This window comes from Sciurus vulgaris (assembly GCF_902686455.1).
Source record: "Sciurus vulgaris genome assembly, chromosome: 5".
Lineage (NCBI taxonomy): Eukaryota > Metazoa > Chordata > Mammalia > Rodentia > Sciuridae > Sciurus > Sciurus vulgaris.
This window is the reverse complement of record NC_136465.1, coordinates 78199201-78215024: the sequence shown is the minus strand read 5'-3', so window position 1 is coordinate 78215024 and position 15824 is coordinate 78199201. Positions and strand designations below refer to the sequence as shown.

Genomic DNA, 15824 nt, shown 5'->3' with positions numbered 1-15824 from the left:
TAAACTCTAATTGTTGCCTGATCAATATTTTGCAGAATTACTGCTTCAAGAGCGAACATCATAAATTAACTTCTCTATGAGTGACCCCTGTGGAAACTCAGCTGACTCTTTAACAGACAGGAACAGGTCACTTTGACCAGCTTGATCTTAAACACCTAGCAAATCAGTTAAAACCAAAGTATAGCCATTCTTGGGCATTTAAAAATAATAGTAACTATCAAGAGAAACTGCCAGAGTCAGAAGTTTTTAGTCAGTTTAAGGCCTACAGACACAGGTAGGCTTAATCTATTTTTGCTAGTAACAGAAGTATAGAGATATCTACTAAATGTTGTGTTCACATTCCTGATAACCTAGACAATGTTAAAGCTCCCAAATAAAGGCCTGTCCTCTCCAGCCTTTGCTAGGCCTTGTTATGAGAACAACTTCTCAGTTCTTCCACCCCCCTGGTGAGGAATTATTGACTCTGTCATCTTTATAATATGCATTAGCATGTTCCAGATCCTGCAACATTTATATTTTATCAATCTCATTTCAGCACTCATGTCTTTTGTTCTTCTCCCATAGAAGCACCCATCTCCAGATGCCTTTACAGCCTGCTCTCCCCCAACTGGACTTCTACCATGAACCCCTCAATTGACCCGATTTCTAAAAAGGAACCTCCAAACTGCTTGCCCCACACTGCCCACTTCCAGCTAGAAGAAGTCAGATCGGTCATCAGCTCTTTTCTCTACAGCAGTGAAGGAGTTCCTAGTATTAGAGGGGTAAATGAAGTCAGAATTGGGGACAGGTAGTTAGTGTAGAAATAAGGGATCAGTCAGATGGAGAAAATGAAGTCCATGAAAATCATCTGCCTTTGGAAGCCTAGAAGGAGAATGAACTTTTTACATCTCACCTGCAAAACCAATCCCAGTCACCTAGGCAGGAAGGAGAGAGAAGGCTTCAAAAAGAACTGGAGAGCAAGATTTTTTAATGTTTTATAAAAAAAGAAATGTGGGAATGTAAGGAATCCAGCCTCCCAACCACCTGTCAATCTGCATTCCGCCCACCTCTCCCGTTACAGGAATTTCCGGCCTCCCCATCACCTGCCAGTCTGTGTTCTTCATGCTCTTACATTACAGGAATTTCCGGCTTACGCTGCCTCCCATGTTACGTCCTAACATGCTATTGGTTCCTCCGAGCCCCACGAAGATTCCAATATCTGTATCTGGGAGAGGCCACACGCCATCTTTCTCTTTTCTTCCCTTCTTTTCCTCCGAGCAGACGTGAATCGTCCGCATAAAATAAAGTCCCTTGTGTGAGATCTTGTGTCTGCGGAGCATTTTTCTGGGAGCTATCGACGAGCCACAACTGCCCCTAACAGTGGGGATGCAGTAGAGTGAGGCAGGAAGTTCTCAGCTGTCCTTCACTGGGCACTAATGCTGGCATCCTGACTGCCCCCTCCAAATAGAAGAAGTTCTAGGAGTTCATTTCTCATGGAACTCTGCAGTCCTGAAAAGAGTACATTGACATTGCAGATAGACGCTTTCCTTCCTTAATTTCAATTTGGAAATTCATATCTCTTTCCTCTCACTGTGCCAGTCCAAGAGCATAATGCCTGAAAGCTTTGAAAATGCATAGAAGGACCTGATAGATCATAAGGTTAAAATCAGTCAGCTATAACTTCACCACCTCCCCCAATGACTTATAGATTTCTGTGTGATATTTATACTGATTCTGGACAGAGAGAAAGGGAAAAAAAGAAAATAAAAGAAAAGAAAAGGAAGGAAGGAAGGAAGGAAGGAAAGAAAAGGAAGGAAGGAAGGAAGGAAGGAAGGAAGGAAGGAAGGAAGGAAGGAAGGAAGGAAGGAAAAAGAAGGAGAGAGGGAGGGAGAAAAAAGAAGGAGGGAGGGAAGGAAGGAGAGAAGGAGAGAAGGAAAGAGAAAGAAAAAGAAAGAAAGAAAGAAAGAAAGAAAGAAAAAAAAAAGAAAGAAAGAAAGAAAGAAAGAAAGAAAGAAAGAAAGAAAGAAAGAAAGAAAGAAAGAAAGAAAGAAAGAAAGAGGGAGGGAGAGAAGGAAATTATGTCCTTCAGTTTGTTCACAGTGCATCAGAGTTTTGTCCTCTGTGGTTCCAAATCAATTTTTTTCTTGGCAATTTGAACAATGTCAAATTGAAATCTGCAAAATGTTGAAGAATATTTCCAAGTGAAAATACAGAAATAAGTGTTGATTTCCAGGAAGCTGGTTTTAAAGCCCATACTTTGGTTTACTTCTGTTATTTGCTCTTAGGCTTCTTGCGGCAGGTTTTTCAATGGCCTGTTTCAAATACTAGTGTAATAGATCACTTTGAGCAATTTCAGATAGAGGATTTTAATGCATACTTCTCACAGATAAAATATTTCCAAGAGTTGCAGTTAGCTGAGAAAAGGGCATTGTCTTTGAGGTATCTGCAGACCTGGTTGGTTGATTGGGATTTCTTTATTGGCAACCTAGAAAGGTAAGTCAGAATACCTGAGGTTAGATCAGAGTGTGACAGTGATGCTTCTAAGGGTAGTGCATGAGAGACATCTTTTTGTTTTAATATAGCACCCACCTGTGGTGGTTTTAGCTTCCTCTTTCAATAACAGTAGTTTTGTCTCAATAAAAAATATTTTAATGTATTTTGAGCAGTTTATGAAGAAAAGTAAGCCATGCATACACAAAGATAGGCTGTATAAGGTAGTTTCTCTCCTGAATTAATTCTCAAGGTAGAACTATCTGAAAAGTTCAATATGGAAATTGCTTAACAATTACCACCATCTCTTTCCCTTAGTGCTCTCTAAACATTAAGTGATACAAAGAAGATGTACTCAATAATTATGTTATATTGTTCATTCAGACACTCATATTTTGGTGTGTTTTCTGTAGGATAATGGTAGCAAGGCTAAGGAGAAGATTTAGAAGCTGTGAAGCTACCTCTTCATGATATTAGCTTTAATTTCAATAAGGATCCTGTGACATTGTCATGCTTATTTGTCTCCCAGAGGGAACACAGCCAGCATACAAATTAAAATCAGTTTTGAATTGCCTCATGTTTCTAGTTATTATTGAAACATCTCCCTCTAAGACTTACAGGTCACTGGGAGAAGAGGAGCCATCTTGCCAAAGCCAAGGTGCCTGAAGTCCATCCTGAGACACTTCCACCCAGTACTCATTGCCTGCTTTGAGCTTATGCAAGTTTCTGGAGACAAAATCCTATGAGAAAGAAGACCTGAACTGTGAATTGAGAAAAAATAGAACACAGACAAAACTACCATGAAGTATGAAGTCTGACGTTTTGCCTAGCTAGAATGAATGGTAATTTTAGTGCTAAAGAAAAAGGGAGGGGATTAATTAAAAACAAACAAACAAACAAACAAAAAGCAGAGATACATCTTGTAGACGTTTTTCTGTTTCTATGTGATCAATGTTGTGTTAAATACAATGGGAAAAAGACATCTGATATTAAAATAGTTTTAATGGACTAGGAGTCTGACAATAGATGTCAAAAAAAAAAAAAAAAAAAAAAAAGGAAGGGAGGTAAGTTATACTGACCCTAGTCATTAGAAGTAAAAATATTTTTGACATCATTAACACATGGATCACTCTTTCCTAGTATACTTCAATATTAGAAATATTTTAGGAGATTCCAGAAGCAATTTAACTGCAAACATATTTTGCTAAAACAAACATTTCTAATTTTTGTCATCAAATTTGCACAGAAAATAATTTTGGGAACCCAGAATTATAATAATGTAGTTCAAGCCTTCCTGGCTTACTGTATCTGTAACAGATTGTTTTCCCATTATTCTTGTAGAAATGAGCTTCAACAAATTACTGAATATAGCCAGTATATATTTTTCATGTACTAAAAAATATGGTATAATTACACATTCTGTTTCATATACACTTTAGGTGGAATGAGTTCAGGGAAATATTCTCTTGTTAAGATGTTACTTAACTATGTTTAATACCAATTTAGCATTTCATTTACCAAGTACTTGGTTTTATTGAACCTATTCATTTCATGACATCACCTCAGTTTTTATACTTCTGGTTTTTCTTGATGTTTACAAGATTGTTATATTTCTCTACAGCATTAAAAAATACATTGAAAAATATATTTAATAATCATATATGTATGTCTTGAAGTGGGTTAGCATTTCAAGGAAGACTATTCTTCTTATGTTCTAGTCCTTTTTGTTTTTATTAACCAAGGACATTGAACTAATATATTCGCCTCGATTTCTGGAAAAGCAACCTGATTTTTGCTTCTCCCATAAAAGGAAAATAAACCATAGTAGTTCCTACTTTATATCTTTTAAATCTTTATTTTACAAATTTTAAATATTAAATAATTCTATCTTAGAAGAATCTGCTTTCTTTTTATAAGTAACATGGTATTTTCAGAGTGACATGTGACCATAGGACTAGTGTTTACCATTTCTTCTTTGTTGTCTATTTGTAGAAGATTGGAGCCTTCTTTTAAACAAGTCTCTTTGCTGGTGTGCCAATTTTTCCAATTTTCAAAGACATGGTAACAACTTTTTCCATTCTGAATCCAATTGTGTGGACAAGGGCTGCAGTTTTGGGCTTTGAATAGAAACATTTTACTTTATTATCACCATTATAAAATATTAGTAGAATATCTCCCCAAAGTAACCCCTGTTACTTTGTTTTCTCCTCCAGGAAAACCACTCTAACCATGTATAGCACTTACCAATTCCAGCTTTCTGAGACTGAGAACCACAAGATTAATATAATACTTCCCACCTACAATAGGTCTCTAAGAGATGGTTTAAGTTAAAAGTAACTTGGAGATATTTTTACCCAAATATGTCCCCTTCTATTAAAAATTGATCTGATTTTCCCGGGTTTATCAAACCTTCCTTTCTTTGAATTTATATCATTTACAGTCTTTTCTTATTTGCTTATTATCTCAGGCCTGTTAATCTTACCATTCCAGTTTAACCTGAAATGTACCAAATAACTAGATGGGTTGAGTTGATGTTCAAATTGAGAGTTAAGGAAGAAATATTTCATGTATAGCACAGAGAACAAACAGTATGACTTCAGGAGTGACTTGCAAACATGTAGGTGAAGAAAACTGAAGAAGAATGTGAATGAACAGTATGCTTATTTTAGGACTTCAATGTAACTATAAAGTAATCATTAATATTCAATTTGAAAGAGTTTGTTTTAAGAAAGAATGTATTCACAAAAAGAAAATCAACTGCATAAAGTAGAACCAAGAGCAAAACTTTGACCAGGAGGTCTGGCACAGTTTTATAGAAGGAAAGATACATAAACTTCCAGAACTGTCATTTAGCTGCATTTTTTTTTTTGAAACAGTGTTTTCCCTATACCATTAGAAGATACAGATAAGAATAAAGAGCATCAAAATCATGTTTCCTACTATAAAATCCTGACGAACAGACTTGAAGAGAATAAAATATGTCATTGCTTCTTCTGAGGAGTTAGTACATGCATTTATATTTCTACTGAAAATAACTGATCTTATATCAATTACCTGAACAGAAAGAGTTTTGCATCAAGGCTTGGCAATATTTCATCTGAAGGTCATGATTGCTCTTCCATTGTGTAAAGTTCAACAATGCTCCTTCCTGATGGTTGAGTTTTTCTTGCTGCTGCATTGAGATGGTGGAGACCTGGAAAACTGCAGACAAAAACACTCATTCCTAATAAAATACTGACATTTTATAACCAAGTAATCTTTCAACACAGACTAAAGGAAGCTCTAGATTACTGATCAGTTTTGAGACTTGAATTTGCATTATTTTAAGTTTTTGTTTAAAATTTACATTTTCAAGAATCAAGTGTTAAAATCAGCCAGACACAAAAAGATTAAGTATACCATGTTTTCTTTCTTATGTGGAAATGAACAAAAGTGACCAGAAAATAGAAAATGGATTATTGGGGAAGTGGAGGAATGGGGTAAAGTAAAACAGAGGGAAGGGAAAGAAAGGATAGTAGGGCAGGCGAATTGAATCAAAGCATAGTAAGTGCACTCATGGAAGTGCCACAGCGAAACCCATTAATTAGTACACTTATCATGATTAAGTAATTACAATAAAAGAATCAAATGTTTCAAAGGATGCAGAGAAAAAAGCTTATTGCTGTCTCTGTTTTTTTTTTTAATCCACCCAGTTTCACTAAAGCAGATGAGTTTATCAATTTCTTCTTTATTTTTCCAAAGGTATTTTTAATTTGACAAACAAGTGAATATAAAATACTCTTTCTCCCCTTTATGCAAATGGTGACAATCTGTTTACAGGTGTTTTAGCTGTTATTACTTTAAATATATTTTGGTCCTAGTTCCATGACAGCACATCAAGAGCTTTCTGTTACTCTCTCATCATACCTATAGAATTCTATTGAATGAATGTATCATGAATTGCTCCAGTATTTCTCTATTGCATTTAAGGTGATTTGTAATTTTTCTTGTATGGCAGAAAGCATTATTGCATAAAGAATCTTAGTCTTACATCACTTTACATGTGCAAGTATACTTTTAAGATAAGGTCAAAATTTGTGGGCATTTAAATTGTATTAGATATTTCTATATTACCATCCATATTATGAATTTACACATGTATAGTAGTATGTGAATGTGTAGCTGTCTTTTTATGTTTGAGGTTGAAGTTCTTTTTACCTGCAAAGTCAGATGTATTTTCTTTTGTATGAAATACATGATTATATCTGTTGTAACTTTCTTCTTGTTGAGTTTTTAGTGTTTTTTTTTTTTAAATTGTGCTCAGAGAAATAGTTCCAGCAAGCCTAAAATCAGCCTGAACAATGTTTTATAAATTCACACATGACACTGACCTTCAGGAAAGGTTTGAGACATACTGATTAATAGCATAGTTTTGTAATCAAGAGTCCAGGAATTAGGCGACCAGATTATCCTAGCTTGTCAGCATTGTTTATTGATGACTGAATAATACGTGATTTGTCCTTGGATAAATGAGACCCTGAGAGAATTGTGCTGCAGAGGCAGGTTACCTAGCTTCAGCAAAGTTTTGTCTTTGTGATCAGCAAAATATAACAATCCCCAAATGAGGCTCCATTTGGGGTTCCTTAGGATCAAGGTACCGTATATACACGTCAGTAATTTCAGATACAGGAGAGAAATGGTGTCCTCACCTGGTGCTTAGAGAGTCAGGAAAAGGTGCCTGTGTCTGGCCTCTCCAGGCTCCTTATGATGAGACAGACTTTGGCTGATATGTATCCTTACTTTTGTGATGTTGTTAAGTTGTGCCCTTATCTTATAATAAACTAGATTTATGAATACTGTCATTCTGAGGTGGGTCTCCTTTATGAACCAACCTCATTATCTGATGCTGTTGTGCATGAACATGCTGTGGAGTCAGATTTTTATATGATATGAGCTACAGTTATGTGTTTCTAGTTTGTCTTTTGGCTTCGTGGTAGTTTATGCCACATAGATTTAGTATTTTTGAGTAATTTTTAGTAAAAGTTTTATACGTGAGATTATACTGCTATAAGTATATTTTGATTTACATTTTTATGTATGTGGAATTTATTTGGTTCTAAATCGTGAGGTATAAATTCAACATTTCCACCAGGTATCTACAGAGTTGTCTTAGGTATTTATTGGATATCTTCCACTCCCATAACTCTTAGTTGCTACCTTTAAGTCGCTGTAAATATCTAATAAACTACTTAGATTTAGTTTTGTTTTGATTATATTCAATTCATCTATTTATTCATATGTCAACATGACAGGGCCTTAATTACTTTAGCTTTGCAAATCATTTTAGTATCTGATACTTTAATACGATTTTAGGTTTGTTTTTCTTACTATTCTGACTAACTTAGTAAGCCCATTTCTTTTTAAAAACCATTTTATATAGTTGCCTCCTATTCCTATTCCATTAAACACTTTTCTTAACATCAATAGAATATTTAGCCTATTTGATTCTAATAGAATTTCTTGAACTTGTAGCTTAATGTTTTTAACCAATTATGGAAAATTTTTATTCAATAGCCTTCTAATACTTCTTTTGTCCAACTCCCCCCTTTCCATGTTTGGCTCTACCGTAACACATATGCTAGTGTTTCTTGTGTGTGTTTTGTGTGTCTCACTCTCTTTTGTATATTCTGCTCTCTTTTTACAACTCCTTTTTTATTCTGTATATTATTTCTGCTTTATTTTCCAATTTACTAATTTACTCTTCAGTTGAGTGGAAATATTAAACTCTTTTTTGGGCGAGGGTAGAGCAGATCACTGCTGTTGTTAATTTGTTAAGGTGTAATTGACCATTTAATATATTTTTGGGCATATATATTCATGCAACAGACTATCTCCACAATGGAAATGATGAACATATCTATCACATAAAAGTTTCATCTTTACTTATGACTCAAATTTTATTTTAAGGCAATTGTGGATTCATATGCAGCTACAAGAATTAATAAAGATTTCAGGTACCCCTTACCCACTTTCCACCAAATAGTAGCATCCTGCAAAATTATAGGTCAATGTCAACACCAAGATATTGAAATTGATACAATCAAGATGCAGAGCTTCATCATCATATATGTCCATCATATTTCCTTTTATAAATACCCATTCCATACCCATACCATAAGCATGCCCGTACATTCTTGCCCCATTCTCCTCAACACTAATCTATATTCTAGTTCTATAGTTTTGTCATTTCAGTGATGCCATAAATGAGATCTTACAGTATGTAACACTTTGTAATTGACCTTTTCCATTCATAATAATTTCTTGGAGATTCACCTGGATTGTTGTATAAGTAGATAGCTAATTCATTTTTTATTGTTAAGTGAAATTCCCTGATATGGATTACCACATCTGTTTAACCACTTGCCTGTTAAAGGACATCTGTGTTTTTCTCATTTCAAATAAAGCTGCTGTAACCATGCATCTACAGTTTTTAGTGAATGTAAGTTCTCATTACTGTGTGGTAAATGCTCAGGAGTGCAATTGCTGTGTTTCAATGAGGTAATGAGTTTAGATTTTAAAAGAAATTACTGTGTGATTTTCCAGAGTGATTGATCCATTTTATCGAAGTGAGTGAGTCAGCTTCTCTTTACTCTCATGAGCGTTTGATGTTATCATTAGTTTTTATTTTTAGCTTTCTGAGAGAGGTATAGTGATATCTGACTGTGGCTTTAATTTGCTTTTCCTGAATGTTAATCATGTTGATCATCTTTTCTTATGCTTACATAGTATCTATATATTTTCTTTGGAGAGATGCATTTTGAATTTTTTTCATTTTCTAATTGATTGGTTTGATCTTTCACTGCTGAGTTTGAAAGTTTTTATATACTCTAGATTCTAGTTCATTTTTGGATGTGTGGTTTAAATGTATTCAGTTCATCTGCAACTGGCCTTTAAAAATCCTTTTAATAATGTTTTTTGTAAAGAAAACATTTTTCGTGTTGAGGTATATGCAACTTATCAGTGTTTTCTTTTTATTAATTATTCTTTTAATGTCAATTCCAAGATATCTGCTTACCCTTAGATACTGAAAAAAATATCTCCATATTTTCTAAGAGTTTTATAGTGTTGTGTTTTATAGTTAAGACTGTGATGCATTTCGAATTAATTTTTGATATTTTTATAAGGTGTGAGACTTAGACTTTTATTTGCCAATGGATATCCAATTTACACATCAGTATTTGTTGAAAAGTTTATTCTGCTTCATTGAGTTGATTCTGTACCTATATAAAAAATCAGTTGAGCATAATTGTATGACACTATCCAGGTTCTCTACTGTATTTTATTGCTGTATTTTTCTAGTAATATACATAGCCTTCATTAGTACTGCTATATGATAAGTTTCAAAATCAGGTAGTTTCCTCCCTCATTATTTTGTTTTAACTATTCTGGTTCTTTTGATGCTGTATATAAATTTTAGAATCACATTATCTATATCTATAAGAAATCCTGCTCATATCTTGAAAACAATTGCATTAAACCTGCATATTCAGCAACTCAGGAGTTTGAGTCAGGAGGATCACAAGTTCCAGGACAGCCTCAGCAATTTAGTGAAGCCCTAAGCAACTTAGCAACACCTGGTCTCAAAATACAAAATAAAAAGGACTGGGATGTGGTTCAGTGGTTAAGCACAGGATTCACTCCCTGGTACCAAAAACAAAACAAAACAAAACAACAACAAAACCCCCAAAACAAAGGAGGAGTTTCTGAAAAACCATAGAAGAGAATTCCTAATGGTGAACATAAAAATAAGAACTATTGAAAATGCAGGAAAATGTCACACTAGAATAGTAAAGAATGTTTTTTGTGGTTGTTATTTCCCCGGGGGGTTGGTGATCTGCATATTAATTTGAGCAAAACTGACATTGTTCCTGTGTTGAGTCTTATAATTCATGAACATGGCCTGTCTTTCCACTTAGTTAGGTCTTTTATTTCTTTCATCTAGTAGTTTTCAGCATATACATTTTGAACGTATTTTGTTAAATGTTTCATTGTTGGAGTAAGTGCAATTGGTATTGCATTTTTAATTTGATGTCCATGTGTTTATTGCTAATGTATAAATATACAATTGATTTTTGTGTGTTTACTTAGTGTTCTGACTTTGCTAAACTTAATCTAAACTTAATGATTAAGTTTAGAAGATCTGTGCCAGCGTCGTTTACACAGAGTGGTTTAATAGAGAGCTATAGAATTGGCTTCAAATAAGCTTGAGATGTATTAATAATTATTCCCTGGCTGTCATTAAGTGCCCATGTTGTTATATGGGTACAGAGAATGGCATCAAGGAAATCAGTAAATTAAAAATATGCATGTCAGTCATATCTAAAGGAGTAAAAATCAGATCTTTTAGAGATATATAGGGGAAACAAGAAGAAAGTGAAAAGAACTATAAAATGATTTCTATTTTTTTAACAAGAAACGGGAGGTAAACAAGAGCAAAAAGGAATCTGATCAAGATAGATTGATCTTATTTGTAATAAGTGAACTAGTCAAACTCTACTACTTCCTGGTTACCATTTAACTTCATGGATTATTAGAAAAATGAAAATAAAGTAAATATTAATTAAGATTGGTCCATTTAGATCTAGTTAACTCTGCCTTATTGGGAAACAAGGACACAATTTGGTTGTGCTCCCAATAGTGAATATTCTCATGAAGGGGAAGAATATCATTTGTGTAAAAAGCAATTTGCTTCATCAGTACTTTGCTCATCTCCCACTTACTGGCCAAGTCAGGCTGCACAATAAACATCAAATTACATATTTGAACATTCTGATTTGTTTTACTCACCAACATTGCTGTTGAGAAGAAAACACTAGAAATCAATAATCATGGACTAGAGAAAGCAGGTGTTCATGTCTTGCTTGTCTGTGGATAGTTAAAGAAACTCAGGCTGCCAGCTGATTGGATTATTTTTCTCTTAGCAAAAAGTTTGGACCTAACCAGAGTCGGGGAATAGGACAATGATGTTCTTTATTTTATCTTGGTAGTTATTTGACAAACTTAGGCATTGAAATGTAATAATTTTACTTTTAGGAACTTGAGATATAAGATGCTTTTTTTAGGTTAGCAATATTTTAGAAGTTAGTTTTGGTCTGTTTTTTACTCTCTGATTAGCTTGTACTATACAAAACTAATAAAACTGGAGAAAGGGAAATGAGGCTTCTGTTTTCAGTTTTATCCTAAATGAGAAGCAAAATGCTTCACCTTTATTGGTGTTGAGGTTGGAATTAATTTTCAACAAGTGAGATTAAACATTGTAATTACCTGGGGAAACAACAAAATACTTCTAAAGCACCCTGAATTAAAGTATGTGCTGTGTAGTGTACATTTTATCTAGCTAAGAATCTGTGAGAAGACTCAGGCAAATTATAAGGTTGCTAACAACAAAAAATAAATGAAAGTCACTACATTTGAACAAAAGTCAAAGGAAAAAAAAGTAATTTTACATTTGTATAATACATATGGATAGCTATCAAGACAAAACAAATGAAAATGTTTTATTTGTGAGAATTTTCCAGAAATTACTGCTAGTCTTAAACATATTAGAGTCTAGCTAGTGTCCCATTATTCTTATCAAAATAACTTTATTTTTTTCAAACAATTTTTGTTCTGAGAGTAAAAGAAAAATGAGCACATTCTACATTCACAGGATTAAGATATTTTTAAAAAACACAAACAAGTATACAATGAAATACCTTGTTCTCAATGTCATCATCTATTCCACTTATAAATTCTATTGCTATTTTGTGTAAATTCAAGAAAATATTCTTTTTAAATCAAATTATGGCATAACGTACATTTTTTTGAATGTTGCCTTTTTTAAAAACTAACAATGCACCTTGGAGATATTTCTATAGCAGCACATAAAGAATTGCTTGTCTCTCTCCCCCCCCATTGTGATATTCTATTGTATAGATGCACCATTAATTATTTAAATGTTCTCTTATTGATGTACCATTGGATTTTTTTCCAATTTTTAAAATCTCCTACTGCTGTGTGTGCAAGTTTATCTATAAGAGAAATTTAAAAAGTGATACTGCTAGGACAAAATTAATTAGTATCATTTAACTCAGCATTTCTCAGAAATATGTTGTCATAGTTTATCTACACACATCTCATCTACTAGAGAATAAGACAAAATTATTACCCTATGTACACGTATGATTACACAAATGGTGTGACTCTACTTTGTGTACAACTAGAGAAATGAAAGTTGTACCCCATTTGTGAACAATGAATCAAATTAATAATAAGAACATAAAAATAAATAAATAAAAATCCCAAGTTTTGTTGAAGGGACCAAATTATATTCCATGCTTGTATGATTATGTCAAAATGTACCTCAATATTAAGTATAACTATAATACACTAATAAAAAAGAACCAAGTCCCCAATTTTTACCAAAGAATATTAAGATATTTACTGACTTGCTGTTAGTTCTCTTTAAATAAATTTGTTCCTAGTGTGTTTGATAAACAGATATTTAATATATGAGCACTTTAATAGATGAACTAGCATTTGCTTAAAATATTAAAAACAAAACAGAGGGAGGGTAGGAGAAGGCAGGCTCCCTGGAATTTCTCACATGTGAGGTGGGCTGTGATATTTTATTTGAGGAGATAGTGTAACAAGTTTGATTTTAGTCTTAAAATATTTCTCTAAGAATCATTAAGAAATGAAGCTTCTAGCACTACATGAGCAAGGTCAAGCTTGTGGAAACAAATCCAAAAATTCCCTTTCCCCTTCTCATAGCTCATTGTACTTCCTGTTCATCAGATGCCTCTGAGATAGAGAAATGATTTGTCAAGTTCTTCAAAAAAGAAAAATTATCCAATAAAACCTCCATCCCTCCATCACTATCTTCCTAAGCACATTTTCTCAGTGCTAGCAGAAGCAATATTAGAGGTTCTTAGTTCTTTTTCTGGATTTGGAAACTCCATAATTGTTGTATTTTATAAAAATTTCATTTGCTAGACATGGAAACGTGTCTCTAGTTTGGACAAAAGGAAGAAAGCATTGGACAAAAGTATGGCCCAAATACAGCTCTCAGATTTGCTGTAAACATTTGAAATTGTTCCTTGCTTAATACGCAGTGAAACACATTAAAATAATCTGAAAAAGTCATTTAGACCAAATGTATATTAGAAGCAGAAGAGCATATCTGAAATCTTTCAATCCTTTGGCATGCTAACGTGACTCACAAACAGAATCAGAATTACAGTAATGCGAATGAGGTTGTAGCTCAGTGGTGGGGTGTTGCCTAGAGCGCACAAGGCTCTGGGTTTGATCCCTTGCACCATTAAATAAATGAAAGAAAGAAAGAAGTAACTGTTTGCATTTTTTTTTAACCCAAAGAAATATATGAGATTAGATTTGAGTTAAATAAGATGCAAGCCATCACTGAAAAGTTATTAACAATATCCAAGTGTGCAGAGATACATAATAAGTAACTATTCTATAATTTAAATTAGGAAACCTTTCTTTTATATCATTTAGACCCATTCAGATAGTTCTTAACTGATTTCTTCATCCACTTGGAAATCATGAAGTTTTTATGTAATGATATACATATAATTATACGAACAGTTACATGTAGTTCATAATATATATATAGATACATATATATAATATATATGTATCTTTAAATATATATTTAAAGATATTCTCTTGTACTTACACTTGATGCCCAAGAAAATGGATGTGGTTAACAAGCCTAAGCAGAAAATCCATGAAATCGCCATCACAACGCAACATGTTCCTAAACACAAAATCAGGTCAAAGAAATTGAATTAGAGAAAGTACCCAAAAGGGATGAGGCTGACCAAAAGAAAGAAATAATATTGGGCATTCTCACTAGAAAATTATGGAGCCCTCGAATTTATAATTATGGCTAATAAGAAAAAAAAAAAAAAAAAAAAAAAACCTTTGCTAAAACTGTTTGAAATGAAAGTGATAATTTGGACTGCATCTGATTTGGAAAATATCAAATTAAATAAATTTTATAGTGTACCTCTTCATCTTTATGAATAATGTTACAACCTTACTAACTAATTACATGTATTCTTTTTCAACAATCGTTAGAATTTGTCACAAGTCGGGGAGCTGCTTTGAACTTTTTTTTTGGCCTTGGACTTTTGAGAGCAAAACACAGTCATATCTCTCATGCCTCTTAAAAGTGTCACTTGAACATGACTGATTAAAATCTATTTCTTTATTTGGATGATGAACAAATTTTTCCAGCTAATTTTGCAATTTTTCAGGAAGGAAAACTTAAGAATGTATTATTTGTTATATTCTTAACACTACTCAGAGAAAAATAAATAAAATTTATCTTTAGATAGTATGGTAGGGTTCCTTATCCTTGTAACTTGTAAAGAGTGCTTTATGTGGCAAAAGAGACTTTGAAGATATCATCAAGGATTTGGAATGGGAGGTTTAGCATGTCAGGCACATGAAAATATTCTAAGTAGGTCATCTCAGATTAGAAAAAATAAATCTTGGACTCATCATAGAATAAGAAACAAACATAAACTCAAGTCTTACCCTAAAAAATTAGAACTGATTACCTGAAAGTTTGGTGGAAGCAAGACATCTCTGAGAAGGGTCTGTTGGATTATCCCACTGAAGAGAGGTGTATATTTCTTCTTCATGCATGGCTGAGATGCTTCGATAGGTAAAGCAGTCCACACAGGAGGCTTTTACAAATAGCTCCTCTTGAGGTTAGGAGCAGGTTGGTGAAAGAAGTGAAACTGGCTACTTTTCTCCAGGAGTGGGAAAATATGTTTGGGTTTAAGGAATAGAACAGACACAAGTTCATCCAGAAAGTGGATGTTTTTAAAGTTTACATTAAAGTTTAATTGGTAAAGGAGGAAATGAGACGGTACTGAACTTCACATGCCAATGGTAGAACATGGTTCTGCTCTGATTTCCAAAGTGTCACAGATACTGAAGGTCATGGCCCTGGTTAGTGTTAGAAAAGATACATGTGTAAAGGATATGTGTGCAAACAATGCCCTTCTATTTGGCATAGGACATGAAGCAGGAAGATGGCTTAGACAATGAAGATATGAGGCAGCTCACATTGGGCAAACCAGGATGTAGATCACTGTGTGTCCTTAAGAAAGCTAGGAAGGATTTCATTCCTAAAATAAATTTATATGCTCTATGTTAAGTAGAGTAATACTAACTGCTGTGATAAGTAAACGTCAAATATCAGTTAATACTATAGAAGTGTTGTTTTGTTTTGTTTTGTTTTTCTCACTCACATAACACGTTAGCTCCAGTAATCTTGGTTGGTTGACAGCATTCCTCCCAAT

The 15824-nt window shown here is 33.6% G+C and overlaps 1 protein-coding gene across 1 annotated transcript; it reads right to left on the bottom strand.

The window, feature by feature from the left end:
* Positions 1 to 1962: 1962 nt before the first annotated feature.
* Positions 1963 to 15779, bottom strand: CLEC9A (C-type lectin domain containing 9A). Its single transcript, XM_079143177.1, has 6 exons — positions 15075 to 15779; positions 14186 to 14266; positions 5524 to 5670; positions 4435 to 4586; positions 3088 to 3209; positions 1963 to 2464 (listed from the first exon to the last, which is right to left on the bottom strand). The coding sequence occupies exons 1-6, from the start codon at positions 15160 to 15162 to the stop codon at positions 2332 to 2334; spliced, it is 723 nt and encodes a 240-aa protein (XP_078999303.1). The 5' UTR covers positions 15163 to 15779; the 3' UTR covers positions 1963 to 2331.
* Between the last annotated feature and the right edge of the window lie 45 nt (positions 15780 to 15824).